General features: G+C 42.4%; 1 protein-coding gene across 5 annotated transcripts in view; it reads left to right on the forward strand.

Moving 5' to 3' along the window:
• Positions 1 to 22,655, forward strand: part of LOC106568835 (cyclin-Y) — a 63,195-nt gene that overhangs the window by 38,308 nt on the left and 2,232 nt on the right. For 2 of the 5 annotated variants that reach the window (XM_082960827.1, XM_014139542.3), the window contains exons 2-9: positions 16,455 to 16,529; positions 17,443 to 17,463; positions 17,936 to 17,970; positions 18,470 to 18,564; positions 18,673 to 18,708; positions 18,818 to 18,875; positions 19,001 to 19,120; positions 21,331 to 21,497. In XM_082960827.1, coding sequence (XP_082816953.1) covers positions 16,463 to 16,529; positions 17,443 to 17,463; positions 17,936 to 17,970; positions 18,470 to 18,564; positions 18,673 to 18,708; positions 18,818 to 18,875; positions 19,001 to 19,120; positions 21,331 to 21,497 — 599 coding nt within the window. In that variant the 5' untranslated portion in view covers positions 16,455 to 16,462. Of the gene's footprint in view, positions 1 to 16,454; positions 16,530 to 17,442; positions 17,464 to 17,871; positions 17,971 to 18,469; positions 18,565 to 18,672; positions 18,709 to 18,817; positions 18,876 to 19,000; positions 19,121 to 21,330; positions 21,498 to 22,655 lie in introns of those variants that run through there. The other 3 variants (XM_082960828.1, XM_014139543.3, XM_045694034.2) reach the window with 2 other exon arrangements.

Here is a 22,655-nt window from a genome sequence, read left to right on the forward strand (position 1 = left end):
ATTTTAGAGTGAACGCTGCTCCATCGTGGAACCAAGTCTTTTGTCCACGTGCCTGCGCACGCGCTCTCACCGAAACCTGTCTGAAGGCTGATGTGAAGGCTAAAAACAGCCTTAGCCTTATTATTGATATTTCACATGGGCTGCATTCGTTGCCTTTCTTTTAGACAGAATAAATAAAACTGGGTTGGGCCAATCATATGAAAAATGTAAGCCTACTAATACATTTAATTGAATTAATTTTAATTCGTAAATAAAAAAACATGCAGCTATTCAATATAAGGAACCGAGAAACCGGAGGCCAGCAGAGAACAGGTGCTTGTGTATTGTGCAAGTTAGAAGCTTATTATGCATAATCCATCATTCATTAGCTAAATATGAGGCTACTACTGCATTGAATGTATTACCTGAAAGAGGTAGGCTAGGATATATCTCGAACAGGATTATCTATTTTGGATACAATTTGAATGGAGTTGATAGTGCTCACACGTCCACAGATTTTTTAAAAATGTTTTAAAGCAACAATATTCATGAGTGATGGGCTGTTTTTAAAACTCTGCAGCTGCATTACGTTTTTGTAATAATCTTTACAAATAAAAAAAAACAATGTGACCCCCGAAAGCCAGGTGGAGATGTGTAAAGACGCCCATTCGGTCTTTATATTACTGTAGCATAGGCTATGCTGTAGCAAATGTAGGCCTACCTGTCACAAGACAAAAAGTTACCATGATGAGATGATGGGGCTACATGCATTGTGAACCGTGGTCCATACTGAGATGGGCTGTCTGTCCCCACCCTGAGTGTTGATTCATCATGCAGAGGCCATAGAGAAGCCAGATTTAGACATTGAATATAATTTAAAAGTTCCATTTCAAGCCATGCTGTTCATAAAAATAATTTATTGTAAATTATTGGTTTCTTGCAGTTATTTATCCCGGGAAAAAGGAATGATATTGGGCGATAACGCTTGGTAACCGGGATCCTGCCATTCAACCTTAGTTCTCACCCCCTTCCATAGACTTGCACCGTAATTATGACAACTTCTGGAGGATGTCCTCCAACCTATCAGAGCTCTTGCAGCATGAACTAACATGTTGTCTACCCAAAGGATCAGAGAATTAATCTAGTACTAAATGCATAAGCTACAGCAAGCTAGCACTGCAGTGCATAACATGTGGTTAGAAGTTGACTCAGAGAGAGAGAGGGCGAGAGAGAGAGGGCGAGAGAGGGAGAGAGACACAATGGTTGAATAGTTTTAAACAAATACATTTCTCTAAAAATTAAGGCGACGCGAAAGAGCTAGATATATTTTTTTTTCTTTCACTTAGCTAGCGAATGCAGATAGCTAGTTTTTAGCCTACTCAAACACCCGGCTGAAACAGAGAGGGATGCTATGTTTGCTGGATAGCTTGCTGGCTATCCAACACTGGAAATCTTCCAAATCAAGGTAAACTTTTGGTTGTGTTAAATTTATTGCCACCGGGGCCTGCTGGTGTAACAGCTTGCTGCTGACTGTACACTGCATGATTGTAGCGGGTTTACTAACAGGTTGACTATGATGTTTAATGTGTGAACAACAATGTAGGCTATGTGTAGCAGTTAGCGGTTATGACATGAAGGCTTGGCAAGTTCTTTATTTTTTTGATTTTGATTTTTTTTGCCTGGTCAGACAGCTGATGTGTTGGGCACTAAAGTCCAGAAGAAAAGGGAGAGGAGGAGAGCGCTTAGATGCGAGAAGAAATTTTACAACGATCAAACTGATCATGCTGTTTGTATGTGGCTGCTATGAAAGTGAACTGGGATTGCGTGTGATCAGGGGTGTATTCATTATGTAGATTCTGTTAAAATGTTATGACAAAAATGGAAAATGTAGGCTAGGTTAGTTCTAGCGCTAACTGAGAAAAGATTGACGTAACACAAGCGGTCATATTTAGCTAACTCTCGGCTGACAGAAACCATAATATGAATTAGCTATTAGCAGTTACTATTTACAATTCATCACATTGCGGGTGAGCTCACCATCGATCAAAATAATTGAGTAAAACACTTTCTAAAAATCTAAAGTAATCCGACAGTAGGTAGTTTGTTCATGCCACCATTTATTACATTTTTTGCGGGGTCAACCAAAGATAAGAAGAGACAAGTGAGTTTCGTCTGTTTTCAGTAGGCATGTTAAAGGGGGTGTGCTGTCTACCATCATTCACTTTGGGGAAATGTACTCAATTTGTGAATCATCCCTTCACTTAATTTTTTAAATAAAATTATGGTCAGACAGAAGTTTACGTGATACCCAGAATGCATTGCATGATGTCAACAAACATGCTGCCACACACAGCTTGGCAAATAGCTTAGCATTAGCTCATCATAATCAGTACAGCCTTCAAAAAAGTATGTTACATAAATATTGTGCCCGTTACAATCTATGCAAGAATCGGAATGCATGATTTGTCACCAGTACTTGAAACGTGATTAAACCATTTTTAAATGCATTATGCTCCATAAATACATACAGTTGTCGGAAGTTTACATACACTTAGGTTGGAGTCATTAAAACTCGTTTTTCAACCACTCCATAAATTTCTTGTTAACCTCTATGGGCTAGGTGGGACGCAGGCGTCCCCCCCGTGGTGCACTCCATCAACAGCAGGTGCATTTCAAGAGCGGCAAATTTGAATCCAAATAAATGTCAAAATTCAAATTTTTCAAACATACAACTATTTTACACCCTTTGAAAGATAAACATCTCCTTAACCTGTTTGGGCTAGGGGGCAGTATTGAGAATTTTGGAAAAAATATGCGCCCATTTTTAACTGCCTCCTACACCAACTCAGAAGCTAGAATATGCATATTATTGTTCAGGTTTGGATAGAAAACACCCTGAAGTTTCTAAAACTGTTTGAATGGTGTCTGTGAGTATAACAGAACTCCTATGGCAGGCAAAAACCTGACAAGGTTTCATGCAGGAAGTGGCCTGTCTGACAAGGAGTCGTGCGTCTTGCATCTGTTTATTGAAAAGTAAGGATCTTAGCTGTAACGTGACAATTCCCAGGGCTCCAATAGGCTCTCAGGACGCGGGAAAATCATGAAGGTTGACGAGGCAGCCTCAGGCTGAAACAGATTATCATCTTATTCAAGTGTCCCATTAGGTGACAATGGAGTGAGGCGCGTGCGCGATTAGCCCCAGTGGAGTATTTTAATTCGGCTGTTTAGTTTATTGCAGATTCCGGGTCGGAATATTATCGCTTTTCTACGAGATAAATGGCATAAAAATTGGTTTTAAACAGCGGTTGACATGCTTCGAAGTACGGTAATGGAATATTTAGAATTTTATTGTCACGAATTGCGCCATGCGCGCGACACTTCTTTACTATTTCGGATAGTGTCTGGAACGCACGAACAAAACGCCGCTATTCGGATATAACGATGGATTATTTTGGACCAAACCAACATTTGTTATTGAAGTAGCAGTCCTGGGTGTGCATTCTGACGAAGACAACAAAAGGTAATCAAACTTTTATAATAGTAAATATGATTATGGTGAGTGCTAAACTTGCCGGGTGTCTAAATAGCGAGCCCGTGATGCCTGGGCTATGTACTTAGAATATTGCAAAATGTGCTTTCACCAAAAAGCTATTTTAAAATCGGACATATCGAGTGCATAGAGGAGGTCTGTATCTATAATTCTTAAAATAATTGTTATGCTTTTTGTGAACGTTTATCGTGAGTAATTTAGTAAAATGTTACCGAATTCCCCGGAAGTTTGCGGGGGGTATGCTAGTTCTGAACGTCACATGCTAATGTAAAAAGCTGGTTTTTGATATAAATATGAACTTGATTGAACAAAACATGCATGTATTGTATAACATAATGTCCTAGGGTTGTCATCTGATGAAGATCATCATAGGTGAGTGCTGCATTTAGCTGTCTTCTGGGTTTTGGTGACATTATATGCTGGCTTGAAAAATGGGTGTCTGATTATTTCTGGCTTGGTACTCTGCTGACATAATCTAATGTTTTGCTTTCGTTGTAAAGCCTTTTTGAAATTGGACAGTGTGGTTAGATTAACGAGAGTCTTGTCTTTAAATAGCTGTAAAATAGTCATATGTTTGAGAAATTGAAGTAATAGGATTTTTAAGGTTTTGAAAATCGCGCCACAGGCTGCAAGTGGCTGTTACGTAGGTGGGACGAATTCCAGAGAGGTAATCTAACCACGTTTTACGATTTCAAAAAGGATTTACGGCGAAAGCATAAATTTAGAGTATGTTAGGACAGTACATTTACAAGAGTTGTGTGTAATGTTTTGTCAATTCAAAGACAGGGTCACCAAAACCATAAAACCAGCTAAAATGATGCACTAACCTTTTACAATCTCCATCAGATGACACTCCTAGGACATTATGTTAGACAATGCATGCATTTTTAGTTCTATCAAGTTCATATTTATATCCAAAAACAGCGTTTTACTATGGCATTGATGTTGAGGAAATCGTTTCCCTCCAATAACCGGCAGTCAAGTCAGCATCACAAATTAAATAATTCAAATTAGAAAACATTGGTAAAATATTATATTGTCATTTAAAGAATTATATATTTACATCTCTTGAACGCAATCAACTTGCCAGATTTAAAAATAACCTTACTGGGAAATCACACTTTGCAATAATCTGAGCACTGCGCCCAGAAAAATACGCGTTGCGATACAGACTAGTCGTCATGTTGGGGAGATCTAAAATCGAAAATACTATGTAAATAATCCATTACCTTTGATTCTCTTCATCAGATGTCACTTCCAGGTATCACAGGTCCATAACGAATGTAGTTTTGTTCAAAAAAGCTCATCATTTATGTCCAAAAATCTCCGTCTTGTTAGCACATGATCTAAGCCCGCCGGACTTCACTTCATGAACGAGGGGAAAAAATATATTTACGTTCGTTCAAACATGTCAAACGTTGTATAGCATAAATCATTAGGGCCTTTTTTAACCAGAACATGAATAATATTCAAGGTGGACGAATGCATACTCTTTTATAACGTATTGGAACGAGGGTACCCAACATGAACTCGCGCGCCAGGTGTCTAATGGGCCATCATCGTTCCATGGCTCTTGTTCGGTCAGATCTCCCTCCAGAAGACTCAAAACACTTTGTAAAGGCTGGTGACATCTAGTGGAAGCAATAGGAAGTGCCAAAATATTCCTCAGCCCCTGTGTTTTTCAATGGCATAGGTTTAAAGGTAATACAACACATCAGGTATCCACTTCCTGTCAGAAAATGTCTCAGGGTTTTGCCTGCCAAATGAGTTCTGTTATACTCACAGACACCATTCAAACAGTTTTAGAAACTTTAGAGTGTTTTCTATCCATATATAATAAGTATATGCATATTCTAGTTACTGGGTAGGATTAGTAACCAGATTAAATCGGGTACATTTTTTTTATCCAGCCGTGCAAATACTGCCCCCTAGCCCTAACAGGTTAACAAACCTATAGTTTTGGCAAGTCAGTTTGGACATCTACTTTGTGCATGACGCAAGTAATTTTCCCAACAATGGTTTACAGACAGATAATTTCACTTATAATTCACTGTATCACAATTCCAGTGGGTCAGAAGTTTACATGCACTAAGTTGACAGTGCCTTTAAACAGCTTGGAAAATTCCATGAAATTATGTCATGGCTTTAGAAGCTTCTGATAGGGTAATTGACATAATTTGAGTCAATTGGAGGTGTACCTGTGGATTTATTTCAAGGCTTACCTTCAAACTCAGTGCCTCTTTGCTTGACATCAAGGGAAAATTGAAAGAAATCAGGCAAGACCTCCACAAGTCTGGTTCATCCTTGGGAGCAATTTCCAAATGTCTGAATGTACCACGTTCATCTGAACAAACAATAGTACGCAAGTATGAACACCATGGGACCATGCAGCCGTCATACCGCTCAGGAAGGAGACGCATTCTGTCTCCTAGAGATGAACGTACTTTGGTGCGAAAAGTGCAAATCAATCCCAGAACAAGAGCAAAGGACCTTGTGAAGATGCTGGAGGAAACGGGTACAAAAGTAACTATATCCACAGTAAAACAAGTCCTGTATCGACATAACCTGAAAGGCCGCTCAGTAAGGAAGAAGCCACTGCTCCAAAACCAATATTAAAAAAGCCAGACAACGGTTTGCAACCGCACATGGGGACAAAGATCGTACTTTTTGGAGAAATGCCCTCTGGTCTGATGAAACAAAAATAGAACTGTTTGGCCATAATGACCATCGTTGTGAAAGGAGGAAAAAGGGGGATGCTTGCAAGCCAAAGAACACCATCCCAACTGTGAAGCACAAGGGTGGCAGCATCATGTTGTGGGGGTGCTTTGCTGCAGGAGGGACTGGTGCACTTCATAAAATAGATGGCATCATGAGGTAGGAAAATTGTGGATATATTGAAGCAACATCTCAAGACTCCCTGTGGCTCAGTTGGTAGAGCATGGTGTTTGCAACGCCAGGGTTGTGGGTTCGATTCCCACGGGGGGCCAGTACGGAGGAAAAACAAAATGTATGAAAATGTATGCATTCACTACTGTAAGTCGCTCTGGATAAGAGCGCCTGCTAAATGACAAATGTAAATGTAAAAGACATCAGTCAGGAAGTAAAGTTTGGTTGCAAATGGGTCTTCCAAATGGACAATGACCCCAAGCATACTTCCGAAGTTGTTGCAAAATGGCTTAAGGACAACAGTCAAGGTATTGGAGTGGCCATCACAAAGCCCTGACCTCAATCCTATAGAAAATTTGTGGGCAGAACTGAAAAAGCGTGTGCGAGCAAGGAGGCCTACAAGCCTGACTCAGTTACACCAGCTCTGTCAGGAGGAATTTACATTTGCATTACATTTACGTAATTTAGCAGACGCTCTTCTCCAGAGCGACTTACAAATTGTTGCATTCACCTTATGATATCCAGTGGAACAACCACTTTACAGTAGTACATCTAAATCTTTTTTTTGGGGGGGGGGGTTTAGAAGGATTACTTTATCCTATTCCAGGTATTCTTTAAAGAGGTGGGGTTTCAGGTGTCTCCGGAAGGTGGTGATTGACTCCGCTGTCCTGGCATCGTGAGGGAGCTTGTTCCACCATTGGGGTGCCAGAGCAGCGAACAGTTTTGACTGGGCTGAGCGGGAACTGTGCTTCCGCAGAGGGAGGGAGGCGAGCAGGCCAGAGGTGGATGAAAGCAGTGCCCTTTGTGTGTAGGGACTGATCAGAGCCTGAAGGTATGGAGGTGCCGTTCCCCTCACAGCTCCGTAGGCAAGCACCATGGTTTTGTAGCAGATGCGAGCTTCAACTGGAAGCCAGTGGAGCGTGTGGAGGAGCGGCGTGACGTGAGAGAACTTGGGAAGGTTGAACACCAGACGGACTGCGGCGTTCTGGATGAGTTGTAGGGGTTTGATGGCACAGGCAGGGAGCCCCGCCAGCAGCGAGTTGCAGTAATCCAGACGGGAGATGGCAAGTGCCTGGACTAGGACCTGCGCCGCTTCCTGTGTAAGACAGGGTCGTACTCTGCGAATGTAGAGCATGAACCTACAGGATCGGGTCACCGCCTTGATGTTAGCGGAGAACGACAGGGTGTTGTCCAGGGTCATGCCAAGGCTCTTAGCACTCTGGGAGGACACAATGGAGTTGTCAACCGTGATGGCGAGATCATGGAACGGGCAGACCTTCCCCGGGAGGAATGGGCCAGAATTCACCCAACTTATTGTGGAAGGCTACCTGAAATGTTTGACCCAAGTTAAACAAATTAAAGGCAATGCTACCAAATACTAATTGAGTGTATTTAAATTTCTGACCCACTGGGAATGTACTGAAAGAAATAAAAGCTGAAATAAATAATTCTCTCTACTATTATTCTGCCATTTCACATTCTTAAAATAAAGTGGTGATCCTAACTGACCTAAGACAGGGAATTTTTATGAGGATTAAATGTCAGGAATTGTGAAACTGAGTTTAAATCTATTTGGCTAAGGTGTATGTAAACTTCCGACTTTAACTATACATATACGTTACACAACAGTAGAAACGACAACAAAATTTACAAAAAATAAGGCACTTACTTTGATTGGCACGCACATACAGTACCAGTCAAGTTTGGACACACCTACTCATTCAAGGGTTTTTCATTATTTTTACTATTTTCTACATTGTAGAATAGTGACGGCATCAAAACTATGAAATAACACATTGAATCATGTAGTAACCAAAAAGTGTTAAACAAATCCAAATATATTTTATATTTGAGATTCTTCTAAGTAACCACCCACTATTTGGTAAAATACCAATTCCATATTCTGGCAAGAACAGCTCAAATAAGCAAAGAGAAATGACAGTCCATCATTACTTTAAGTTGAAACATTGCCTGCTAATTATCTATAGGCTGTGTGCCTTGGTTTGAGGACAGCACGGGTTAACTGTCCTGTGAAAAAAAAATAAAAAACTCCCGCTAGGGTGACCGTTAGAGATTCGGAACTCACCTGTGAAAAGGTTAACATTTGGGTGGTGGGGGTGTCTTACTTTTTTCACATAATAGCAGGAACAGCACTATCTAGTGGTCAGAACTGAACACTTTCAGGATGTAGGATGTTACATAATCCTAACAACTTCAATGGCTAATGTCTCTGAACAGGGTAAAATTCACAAGGAATAGATGACATAGGATGAAGAAACAATACTCTGAGCCGTAGCTACTTGTCTGACATGGAGAACTGATCCTATATTCTCAATTTTGGGATGGAAATGGCTTGGGGTGTCTGTGGATAGCTTTTGGCCATTCCTTTGGATTCCTCATGTGTTAATCATTGATAGAAAAAAGTTTTGGTCCAATTGGATGTTAGCCACTATTTATTAACTATTATATTAATCTGATAAATTATAATGAACAATTTGGATGCAATCAATTAGCTTAATTTCTCAGATATCAAATTATATTTTATTAGTAGTAATGTTGCCGGAATGCTAATTGTATCTCTTTCTAACAAGCGAAACGATTTCGGAACAATCTGAGAAGGTGGGTGTCGGAATCAAGCTTTTTGAGGTGGAAAGACCTGATTTAGTGATCGGCATCAATAGGCTCCCAGTTGGGGGGGGGGGGGGGGTGGGATCTTTATGCAGTGTAGTACCTTCCACAAAAAGCTTCTCGATCAAAAAGAAACGTAAGCATCTTCGAGGAACTTTTCCCACTTTTAAGTATGAAGTTGGCCTAGCTTTGTGGTTTGATTGGATTCTTTTATTTAAGTTAGCATCTTTAGTCCGAAGGTCCCCTTTTCCTGGTTCAGCAGGTGTGTTGAGGTGTTTTTGCCTCTGGAATGGTGACGCCGTGAGGGCCTGAGTCCATGTTCAATGGTATAAAATGCATATTTTTGACACATTGCAGTGAGGCCAAGACTTCTTTCTTTCTTTACGAATCAGAGTAGCTACTAATATCTTTTAACTTACTATCCTTCAGTACCTTATCCTCAATCAGGATAATGTACAAAAAGATTGCGCCGACAAGCGGTCACCCTGTTTCTTATCTCCTAGCCAACTTTTTTGATGCACCTGCAATAACCTCTACAAATCTGTGTACGTGACCAATACACTTTTGATTTGATACCATAGCATATGAGCGTAACAATCTATTTGATGTACATGTACACATGTGCACGCCAATCCGTAGCTCATATCCCTAGGCTGTGATGTAGATTTGCTCTGAATCACAAAGCATGAATCATGCTCCAATGTCTCTGTGACAGTGAAGAGGGAAAAAAACACAAATAGATGAGAGGACTAGGGCGAACAGCATGCAACAAACACAGTGCTCTGGACAAAGTAATGCACTATGTAGGACAGGCTGCAACCTGTGGTCCTTCACTGTTAAGGCTGCTTGTGTGACTGTCCCCTGTGTTTTCTAGGAAATCTATGAATTAGCATTTTAATCACTGCCAGCGGGTAATCCTTCTCAGTGCTAGCATGTGAGCTGCTGCCCTCTGCCTTTACACTGTGTGTACAACACATATGGCCTCCTGTCTATAGAGCCGACCCGTACTGTGCTGGCTTGGATATTTTCTTTTCACATTGTCCTTTCCAGCACGCTTTCAGGAACTATCGTAGATGTATAATCTGGCCAGGCCAGTACAGCTCGGCTTGATTTGACCCTAATATTGAATAGGGCATGTTTATGGTCTGTCCTTGTGGCTGAGTGAGGCCAATGCACAGATGAGAGAAAAATGTAGGGTATAAATGTAACCTTTTTTGAAATGCTGTCATCTCACCCCTACATTTTCGGGGTCAGTTGTCAGTTGCATGTGTTTGTCTGGGCTCCCGAGTGGCACAGTGGTCTAAGACACAGCATCTCAGTGTTAGAGGCATTACTGCAGTGCCTGGTTGGAATCCAGGCTGTGTCACATCCGGCTGTGATTGAGGTCCCGTAGGGCGGTGCACAATTTGGCCCAGCATCGTTCGGGTTTGACCGTCGTTGTAAATAAGAATTTGTTCTTAACTGACCTGCCTAGTTAAATAAAGGTCAAATAAAAAATTGTCTACAATTAAATGTTTTCATATTCAGCAATAGGGTGTGTTTTTTGTTGTAACTTTAGGAATATACCACTTCTGAGTTCTACTTGACAGATTATATTTTAGTTTGCATTTAAAATGACACGCTATTCCCCATGAGGCAGCCTATAGGGAGGAGGTCAGAGACCTGGCAGTGTGGTACCAGGACAACAACCTCACCCTCAATGTCAGCAAGACAAATGAGCTGATCGTGGACTACAGTAAACAGAGGGGCGAGCACACCCATATTCACATCGATGGGACTTTAGTAGACCTCGGTGTCCACATCACTAAGGAATTAACATGGTCCACACACACCCCCACAGTTGTGATGAAGGCACAACAACTTCTCATCCCCCTCAGGCCGCTGAAAAGATTTGGCATGGGCCCTCAGATTCTCCAAAAACGATACAGAGAGCATGTTGACTGGCTGCATCACCGCTTTGTACGGCAACTGCAAGGCACCCGACCGCAAAGGCCCTACAGAGGGTGGTGAGTACGGCCAATTACATCACTGGGGCCGAGCTCCCTGCCATCCAGGACCTCTGTACCAGGTAGTTTTTTAGATTCCAGCCACCCAAGCCATAGACTGTTTTCTCTGCTACCGCTCTGCAAGCGGTACCAGTGCACCAACTCTGGAAACAACAGGACCCTGAACAGCTTCTACCCCCAAGCCATAAGACTGCTAAACAAAGCTGCAAAATAGTTAGTCAAATGGCTACCCAGACTACCTGCGTTGACCCTCTTTTTTTAAGTAACTTTCTTACACTGACTCTATACACATACACACACACACACACACACACACACACACACACACACACACACACACACATACATTACACATGCATACTAATGCCACACACACACTTTCACACACACCACATGTGCTGCTGCTGCTGCTCTACATACGCTGCTGCTACAGATCAGTCTATTACAGTGCATTCGGAAAGTATTCAGACCCCTTGATTTTTTTCCACATTTTGTTATGTTACAGCCTTAATCTAAAATGGATTAAATAAAATAATAATCCTCAATCTACACACAATACCCCATAATGACAACGCAAAAATAGGTTTTAGACATTTGTAAAAATGTCTATTAAAAATAAATAAATGCAAATATTACATTTACATAAGTAGTCAGACCCTATACTCAGTACTTTGAAACACATTTGGGTATGACGCTACAAGCTTGGCACACCTGTACTTGGGGAGTTTCTCCTATTCTTCTCTGCAGATCCTCTCAAGCTCTGTCAGGTTGGATGGGGAGCGTCGTTGCACAGCTATTTTCAGGTCTTTCCATAGATGTTCTATCAGCTTCCAGTCCGGCCTTTGGCTGGGCCACTCAAGGACATTCAGAGACTTGTCCGGAAGCCATTCCTGTGTTTTTATTTGTATTTATTTGTTTATTTAACCGTTATTTAACCAGGTAGGCTAGTTGAGAACAAGTTCTCATTTGCAACTGCGACCTGGCCAAGATAAAGCAAAGCAGTTCGACACATACAACAACACAGAGTTACACATGGAATAAACAAACATACAGTCAATAATACAGTAGAAAAAGTCTATATATACAGCATGTGCAAATGAGGTAGGATAAGGGAGGTAAGGCAATAAATATGCCATGGTGGTGAAGTAATTACAATATAGCAATTAAACACTGGAATGGTAGAATGTGCAGAAGATGAATGTGCAAGTAGAGATACTGGGGTGCAAAGGAGCAAGATAAATAAATACAGTATGGGGATGAGGTAGTTGGATGGGCTATTTACAGATGTGCTATGTGCAGTGATCTGTGAGCTGCTCTGACAGTTGGTGCTTAAAGCTTGAGGGAGGTAAGAGTCTCCAGCTTTAGTGATTTTTGCAGTTTGTTCCAGTCATTGGCAGTAAATAACTGGAAGGAGAGGTGGTCAAAGGAAGAATTGGCTTTGGGGTTGACCAGTGTGATATAACTGCTGGAGCGTGTGCTACGAGTGGGTGCTGCTATGGTGACCAGGGAGCTGAGATAAGGCGGGGCTTTACCTAGCAGAGACTTGTAGATGACCTGGAGTCAGTGGGTTTGGCGACGAGTATGAACCGAGGGCCAGCCAACGAGAGTGTACAGGTCGTGGTGGTGGGTAGTATATGGGGCTTTGGTGACAAAACGGATGGCACTGTGATAGACTGCATCCAGTGTGTTGAGTAGAGTGTTGGAGGCTATTTTGGAAATGACATCGCCGAAGTCGAGGATCGGTAGGTTGGTCAGTTTTCCGAGGGTATGTTTGGCAGCATGAGTGAAGAATGCTTTGTTGCGAATAGGAAGCCGATTCTAGATTTAATTTTGGATTGGAGATGTTTAATGTGAGTCTGGAAGGAGAGTTACAGTCTAACCAGACACCTAGGTATTTGTAGTTGTCCACATATTCTAAGTCAGAACCGTCCAGAGTAGTGATGCTGGACGGCCGGGCGGGTGCGGGCAGCGATCGGTTGAAGAGCATGCATTTAGTTTTACTTGCATTTAAGAGCAGTTGGAGGCCACGGAAGGAGAGTTGTATGGCATTGAAGCTAGTCTGGAGGTTAGTTAACACAGTGTCCAAAGAAGGGCCAGAGGTATACAGAATGGTGTCGTCTGCGTAGAGGTGGATCAAAGACTCACCAGCAGCAAGAGCGACATCATTGATGTATACAGAGAAGAGAGTCGGCCTGAGAATTGAACCCTGTGGCACCCCAATAGAGACTGCCAGAGGACCGGACAACAGGCCCTCCGAATTTGACACACTGAACTCGATCAGAGAAGTAGTTGGTGAACCAGGCGCGGCAATCATTTGAGAAACCAAGGCTGTTGAGTCTGCCAATAAGAATGTTGTGATTGACAGAGTTGAAAGCCTTAGCCAGGTCGATGAATACGGCTGCACAGTAATGTCTCTTATTGATGCCGGTTATGATATCGTTTAGGACCTTGAGCGTGGCTGAGGTGCAACCATGACCAGCACTGAAACCAGATTGCGTAGCGGAGAAGGTACGGTGGGATTCGAAATGGTCGGTAATCTGTTTGTTAACTTGGCTTTCGAAGACCTTAGAAAGGCAGGGTAAGATAGATATAGGTCTGTAGCAGTTTGGGTCTAGAGTGTCTCCCCCTTTGAAGAGGGGGATGACCGCGGCAGCCTTCCAATCTATGGGAATCTGAGACGGTACGAAAGAGGTTGAACAGGCTAGTAATAGGGGTTGTAACAATTTTGGCAGATAATTTTAGAAAGAAAGGGTCCAGATTGTCTAGTCCGGCTGATTTGTAGGGGTCCAGATTTTGCAGCTCTTTCAGAACATCAGCTATCTGGTTTTGGGTGACGGAGAAATGGGGGAGGCTTGAGCGAGTTGCTGTGGGGAGTGGAGGGCTGTTGATCGGGGTAAGGGTAGCCAGGTGGAAAGCATGGCCAGCTGTAGAAAAATGCTTATTGAAATTCTCAATTATAGTGGATTTATTGGTGGTGACTGTTTCCTAGCCTCAGTGCAGTGGGCAGTAGGGAGGAGGTGCTCTTATTCTCCATGGACTTTAGTGTCCCAGAGCTTTTTTGAGTTTGTGCTACAGGATGCAAATTTCTGCTTGAAAAAGCTGGTCTTAGCTTTCCTAACTGCCTGTGTATATTTGTCTTGGCTGTGTGATTAGGGTCGTTGTCCTGTTGGAATGTGAACCTTTGCCCCAGTCTTAGGTCCTGAGTGCTCTGGAGCAGGTTTTCATCAAGGATCTCTCTATACTTTGCTCAGTACATCTTTCCATTCATCCTGACTACTCTCCCAGTCCCTGCCGCTGAACAACATCCCCACAGCATGATGCTGCCACCACCATGCTTCACCGTAGGGATGGTATTGGTCAGGAGACGAGTGGTGCCCGGTTTCCTCCAGAGGTGACGCTTGGCATTCAGGCCAATGAGATCAATCTTGGTTCCATCAGACCGGAGAATCTTGTTTCTCATGGTCAGAGTCCTTTAGGAGCCTTTTGGCAAACTCCAAGCGGTCTGCTGTGCCTTTTTACTGAGGAGTGGCTTCTGTCTGGCCACTACCATAAAGGCCTAATTGGTGGAGTGTTGCAGAGATGGGAGGATCTTCCAGAAGGACAACCATATCCACAGAGGAACTCTGGAGCTCTGTCAGTGACCATTGGGTGTTTGGTCACCTCCCTGACCAAGGCCCTTCTCCCCCGATTGCTCAGTTTGGCCGGGCGGCCAGCTCTAGGAAGAGTCTTGGTGGTTCCAAACTACTTCCATTTAAGAATGATGGAGGTCACTGTGTTCTTAGGGAACTTCAATGCTGCAGAAATGTTTTGGTACCCTTCCCCAGGTCTTTGCCTCAACACAACCCTGTCTCTGAGCTCTACGGGCAATTCCTTTGACCTCATGGCTTGGTTTTTGCTCTGATATGCACTGTCAACTGTGGGACCTTATATAAACAAGTGTGTGCCTTTCCAAATCATGTCCAATCAATTTAATTGACCACAGGTGGACTCCAAGTTGTAGAAACATCTCAAGGAGGATTAATGGAAACAGGAGGCACCTGAGCTCAATTTTGTGTCTCATAGCAAAGCAATACTTATATAAATAAGGTATTTCAGTTTTTATCAACATTTCTAAAATGTCTAAACCAATTTTTTGCTTTGTCAGTATTGGGTATTGTGTGAAGATTGAGATGTTTTAGAATCAGGTTGTAACTAGTGATGCACCGAAAAAAAATTGGGGCCGATTCCAATATTTTCCTTGCCAAAAAAACCCCCAATACCGATAGTAATTTTTTTTGCTGCCTTTTAAGCATTCTAGTACAGTTAAATAGTTAACACACACACACATGGATGCAGCAGTCTAAGGCACTGCATCTCAGTGCAAGAGGTGTCTCTACAGTGCCTGGTTCGAATCCAGGCTGTATTACATCTGGCCGTGATTGGGGGTCCCATAGGGCGGCGCACAATTTGGCCCAGCGTCGTCCGGGTTTGGCCGGGGTAGGTCGTCATTGTAAATGACGGCCAACTGACTTGCCTAGTTAAATAAAGGTTACACACACAACACTGACCAAAAAGTTATTTTGTTGCCATTTATGTATGTCTCATTACCATAATCAAAACCTATTTCTTTCACTTACTGTGCTGTTTCGTTGTTCATTTGTTCAGTCGTTTCATTCTCAACCAGGATTTCTATGGGACACTTTTTGGGTCTTTGCGTGTCAAAAAAGATACACGTCAAATAAGCTTGTTGACCAATCAGGACCTGAATATGACAGCACGTCACATAATAATTTAACACGTTCCTTAATTTTTTACCTAGTTATTACACATTGATTACACTCACTCGTATTTCATATGTCACGTATTTCATATGTCACAACGATTCATCGATACGTATGCTATGATGCTGGTAAAGTTGTCTAACGCACCTACAGTGCTGGTCATAAAAAATATAATAAAAAGCTAGCTAGCTCGCTTGCCTTCCCTGTGGCTCAGTTGGTAGAGCATGGTGTTTGCAACGCCAGGGTTGTGGGTTTGATTCCCACGGGGGGCCAGTAGGGGGGGAAAAAATTATGAAATGTATGTATTCACTACTGTAAGTCGCTCCGGATAAGAGCGTCTGCTAAATGACTAAAATGTAAATGTTATTCGTTATTCACTGTGTAGTTGCTCCTCATGTCACTATTTTGATTTTAACTCTGCATTGTTGGAAAATTACCTGTAAGTAAGCATTTCATTGTTAGTCTACACCTGTTGTCTATGAAGCATGTGACAAATACATTTAGATTTAGTTATTGCACTACTTTTGACCAGGAACCTAAAGTGCAGTGCTCTATAAAGGAAATTGGGTGCCATTTGGGACTTATAACATAGTTGATATTGCTTACAATGACATCCAGTAACTGACAGTGATTTTGTTTTCACAGAGTTGAACATGGAGTACAACCCCTCTGACCATCCTCGGGCCAGCACAATATTCCTCAGTAAATCTCAGCCGGATGGTGAGTTGGTCTCAATAAATCAATGAATCTCAATCTTTGGAATCCCTCAACAGGTGCATTTAACATGGGCTTTACCTAAGGCCTTTAGGGAAGACCAAGGGTTTTCCTGATCATGTGACTTGATAAAGAAAAAAACCCAGGTTTATTAGTGAAAACTCGTGGCCCAGTATTCATAAAGCATCTCAGTGTAGGGATCCGTTTTGCCTTTTAGCTCACAATGAATAAGATTACATCATGGACGGGGGACCTGATCCTAGATCAGCACACCTACTCTGAGACGCTTGATACAAACGGCAGTACAGTATAACCTCTAACACAATACAATACAAAATATGCTATTACAATCACAGATCACACAGCTTCCATTGAACACAGTCAGCTTTGATCTCTGTGGTAATGTATGCCTTGCCCTGGGGTGTTTCACTAGCAGTACCAGCAGCCTCTGTGGTAATGTATGCCTTGCCCTGGGGTGTTTCACTAGCAATACCAGCAGCCTCTGTGGTAATGTATGCCTTGCCCTGGGGTGTTTCACTAGCAATACCAGCAGCCTCTGTGGTAATGTATGCCTTGCCCTGGGGTGTTTCACTAGCAATACCAGCAGCCTCTGTGGATTCTCATCCTATCACACTATTGCTGTGTTTTTCTCTGATAAATTTGAGCATTTTTCTAGGAACAACGCATGCTTATGACTGATTTGAAGAACTTTTGAGTCATGCTTAGTTATGTTATACTGTAACAAGACAGTACTGGCAGCAGAGCAGGTTAAGTGACACCATTGTCCAGAATCGAAGCTGCATCTAAGAAAAAGGTGACATTTGACACATACCCATGTGTTAAAGTGAGAGCCAATGATAGTTGTGTGTTTTTGAGTTGGACAGGTAAATGAAGTAGATGGATTTTGGTTCTCTTTCAGTGGAATTGTCTAGCAAGAATGGTGAGTATAAGCTTAGGCTGCTGTATGTCACAGAGTGCTTCTGCTTCTCCCTAGCTGCAGAGTGCAGTCTGTCTAGAATGTTCTGTGTCTAACCAGCATTCGGGGGGAATCCTAGCTTCCACTTAAGTGAATGTTTTACTTTAATAGTTAGGTCAAAATGTAACTTGACATCAATGCGTATGTGGAAGTTAGGACTTGCCTTTATGACTAACCAGCTCTGATAATGTGGTATTAACCGTGTTGTCATCTTTGTGCACACTTTGAAATGCTTCTCTCTGTACAAGTTTGTTGCAGATATTCCAGGTAGGATTCATAGAAGCCTTGCTGTTTCAGTGCAGAATGTCTTGCTGATCATGCTGGCAAATCTACCATGATGCTTTTTTTTCTATTGCTTTACGTAATTTCTAGGGCAATGCTGATAACCAAGGATCAAAGCCTTTCTCGCTCTTTCTCTTTTTATCTCTCTGTTAAGTGCGTGAAAAAAGAAAGAGCCTCTTCATCAATCATGTGAGTATTAAATGCTTATTAAATATAGGCTTCTATATTATTTCATGATGTTGGAAAGTTAGTCTTTGTAGCTGATTCATAATGTATGAATTGCCCATGATAATGCCTTGTGTTGTTTTACAAGTTAACACACATTGACGAGTCAAAGGTAATGTACAACATTGTCCTCCATGGATCCATTCAGTTGCAACTCATGTGACATCCTGTTAAATTAATATAGTTAGTGCCGGCTTGCATCCTTCATGGTAACGTGTTAGGAGGGAAGAAATCTCTGCATTATGTAAATGCTTAACAGTCTTTAGATAGCCGATACATTATTGCGTTTCATGTCTTCATTTGTCATGCATGTCCATCGCGTGCTCCGTTTGACGAAGTAGCCTACTGTAAAAACCTTATTTCATGTATCAATATGCCCTCTAATAACAGCATGCCCTCTAACCGTCAGCTTTTATATTTGTAGCCATATATGTGTATTTGTAATTCTATTTCGTTATCGTAGCGTGGATCAAGGAGACGAAAACACAGCTCCTGTTCCACCATCTTCCTGGATGACAACACTGTCAGTCAGCCCAACCTTAAATTCACCATCAAATGGTGAGTGTATGTCCCAGTTGCATTTTCATGAGTTGACCTATGGGACAGTACAGAAAGTCCTTGTTATGACACATGCCTCAACCACGACCTGTTTTTCCTTCTCTACAGTGTATCCCTGGCAATATATTACCATATAAAGAACAGGTAAGAATACCCTATCACTTTGAGCAAGCAATGCCTTGAATGGAGAGTTTAGCAAGCTAGTGTAACAGTTCAGTAAAACATTTGACCTTTCCTGAATGGCCTGTTTCAGGGACACAGATGGAGGAATGCAGCAAGACATTTTTGATGAGAAGCTTCACCCTCTCTCGGTAATAGCCGGAGCAATCCGTGCGTGTGTTCATATTGACCCACTGTGTTTATGCGTGTATGACTCTATAAATGTCGTTTTTATATAGCGACTCTGTTCATAAAGCCTTCATGTTCTTCTACTCAGAAATCAGAAGTGCCGTCTGACTATGACAAACACGACCCAGAGCAGAAGCAGATCTACCGCTTCGTCCGGACGCTGTTCAGCGCTGCTCAGCTCACTGCAGAATGTGCCATTGTTACACTGGTAAAGGAGGGGGATGGTTGACTCCCTTGTTTGTGTCCCAAATGGCACCCTATAACCTATATAGTGCACTACTTTTTACCAGGAAGCTTACCAATGGGATACTCAATGTTTCATGCAGTAGGCCTGTATCTTTTTCGAAAAGTTCATTCTCAACTCATCAGCAGTGGTGTAAAAATAACCCAATTGTCATACTTGAGTAAAAGTATAGTTGCCTTAATAGAAAATGACTCAAGTGAAAGTCATCCAGTAAAATACTACTTGAGTAAAAGTATAATAGTATTTGGTTTTAAATATACTTAAGTATCAAAAGTAAATGTAATTACTAAAGAATACTTTATTATTAAAAAATAAATCATAGGGCCTCCTGAGTGGCGCAGTAGTCTAAAGCACTGCATCACAGTGCTAGCTGTGCCACTAGAGATTCTGAGTTCGAGTCCAGGCTTTGTCTCAGCCGGCTGCGACCGGGAGACCCGTGGGGCGGTGCACATTTGGCCCAGCATCGTCCAGGTTAGGGGAGGGTTTGGCCGACAGGGATGTCCTTGTCCCATCGCGCACTAGCGACTCCTGTGGCAGGCCGGGTGCACTACACGCTGACACGGTAGTCAGGTGTACGGTGTTTCCTCCGACACATTGGTGCGGCTGGCTTCTGGGTTAAGTGGGCATTGGGTCAAGAAGCAAGCTTGGTTGGGTTGTGTTATGCACGGCTCTCGACATTCGCCTCTCCCGAGGCCTTACGGGAGTTGCAGCGATGAGACAAGACCGTAACTACCAATTGGATACCATGAAATTGGGGAGAAAAATAAGTATAAAACATTAAACATTTATTTAGGGAAACATATGGCACAATTTAATTGTTTTCTTTATTTTCAGATGGCCAGGGGCACACTCCAGCACTCAGACATTTTTGACAAAATATGCATTTGTTTAGTGAGTCTGCCAGACCAGAGTCAGTAGGGATGACCACGTGTTCTCTTGATAAGTGCATGAACTTCACTATTTTCCTGTCCTGCTAAGCATTCAAAATGTAATGAGTACTTTTGGTTGTCAGGGAAAATGTATGGAGTAAAAACGACTTAAGTAGTACTTTAATGTATTTTTTTACTTAAGTACTTTACACCACTGCTCATCAGATACCTTCTCAGACTGGGCAGACAGAAGTCCTCTCCACCAAGTTATTTTATCCCCTTTAGCGACATGTTTGATCGTCTGGTGTCCTGTTGGTTACTGTCTCAGTATGTCTATCCCCGGTCAGACACAGGCTTGGAGTGTTACTCTCTCAGTATGTCTATCCCCAGTCAGACTCAGGCTTGGAGTGTTCCTGTCTCAGTATGTCTATCCCCGGTCAGACACAGGCTTGGAGTGTTCCTGTCTCAGTATGTCTATCCCCGGTCAGACTCAGGCTTGGAGTGTTCCTGTCTCAGTATGTCTATCCCCGGTCAGACACAGGCTTGGAGTGTTCCTGTCTCAGGCTGATCACCATGTGAGTCAGTCTGCCAGAGGCTGCCTAACTAGCCTGTGTGTGCATCCCAAATTGCACCCTATTCCCTATTTAGTGCACTACTTTTGACCAGGGCCCATAGGTCTATATAGGGAATAGGTTGCCAGAAGAAGCCTCCTAACTAACCTGTGTCTGTAGGCTGCTGGCAGGCAGATTCAGAGACTGTCGAGCAGCAGTGGAGGAAAACTAGGCCAACCGCCAGCGGCCAAAGCCAGTAAGCCACTGAGTCATCAATGTACAGTACAAGGCCTGCGGCTACTACTCTACTGCCTGTGGAATACACAGTCGGTCTGCAACCAGAGCAGAGAAGGGCTAATGTCAGGATCAGAGAAACACATTTTCCACACACCACGTGACATTTCGGTGCACCAATGTTGTGACCTTGTCTTCAATTTACACACATCCTTGGCTTGTCTCCTGAGATCATCCTGAGAGCGCCCTGGGGGCTGAAGGGAGATGTGAGAGAGGGAGTAGGGATGGGGGTGTGTTGTGTGCCTCGGGTGAGGATCAGTGGGGTTGAGGGGGAGGTCACTGTATGATTCAAGCTTGAGATACGGGTCAGATTTTGAACATGGCTCTGTCTGTGCATTATCAGGAGATTAACATACTATTTAGGGAATAGGGTGCCATTTGGGATGCAACCAATATCACAAAGGTAGTGGCGTCAATTACCTCATGACTTTAGTATTCATTTTCCCATTGTGTTTTTTAGGTGTACGTTGAGAGGCTGCTGACGTATGCAGACATAGACATTGGCCCAGGGAACTGGAAGCGTATGTTGCTGGGAGCCATCCTGCTGGCATCTAAAGTCTGGGACGATCAGGCTGTGTGGAACGTAGACTACTGCCAGATCCTCAAAGACATCACCGTGGAGGACATGTGAGTTAATCAATATATGGAACATAGACTACTGTCAGATCCTCAGGTGTGTGTGTGTGTGTGTGTGTGTGTGTGTGTGTGTGTGTGTGTGTGTGTGTGTGTGTGTGTGTGTGTGTGTGTGTGTGTGTGTGTGTGTGTGTGTGTGTGTGTGTGTGTGTGTGTGTGTGTGTGTGTGTGTGTGTGTGTGATACAAACATGTGAGACACTGAAGTATGTCACATGTCTAGAGTGTATGTCCATGACTGGAATGGGAACATGATACATTTTATTTTCAGGATGTTATTTTCAACAGGGACTTTTCTCTTCTGCCGGCTAATTGTAGCTGATCTGTTTTGCTGCTTGCATTTTAAAGTACACACTTTTCTGGATAAAGGCTCAAACTTAAAGCTTTACTGACTTATGACTGACACTGGACTACATTTTGAAATCAGAAGCATATATAAACACTGGCTGTCAAAAGTTTTAGAACACCTACTCATTCAAGGGTTTTTCATTATTTTTACTATTTTCTACATTGTAGAATAATAGTGAAGACATCCAAACTATGAAATAACACATATGGAGTCATGTAGTAACCAAAGTAGTGTTAAATAAATCAAAATATATTTGAGATTCTTCAAAGTAGACAACCTTTTGCCTTGAAGACAGCTTTGCACACTCTTGGGCTTTCTCTCAACCAGCTTCATGAGGTAGTCCCCTGGAATGCATTTAAATTAACAGGTGTGGCTTCTTAAAAGTTAATATATGACATTTCTTTCCTCCTTAATGAGTTGTGACAAGGTAGGGGTGGGATAGTTTGGGATGAGTTGGACTGCAGAGTGAAGGAAAAGCAGCCAACAAGTGCTCAGCATATGTGGGAACTCCTTCAAGACTGTTGGAAAAGCATTCCAGGTGAAGCTGGTTGAGAGAATGCCAAGAGTGTGCAAAGTTGTCATCAAGGCGAAGGGTGGCTATTTGAAGAATCTCAAATATAAAATATATTTTGATTTGTTTTAACACTTTTTTTTTTTGGTTAATACATAATACAATGAGTAGGTGTTATAAAACTTTTGACCGGTAGTGTACATTCATGTTTTTACACCAACGTTTTGGATACATGCCCCTAATATGTTGGTTTTGATCTCTAGGACAGTGAGCTGTCTACAAAACAGTGCTACC

Source organism: Salmo salar, chromosome 14 (genome assembly GCF_965601325.2).
Source record: "Salmo salar chromosome 14, fSalSal1, whole genome shotgun sequence".
Taxonomy (NCBI): Eukaryota; Metazoa; Chordata; class Actinopteri; order Salmoniformes; family Salmonidae; genus Salmo; species Salmo salar.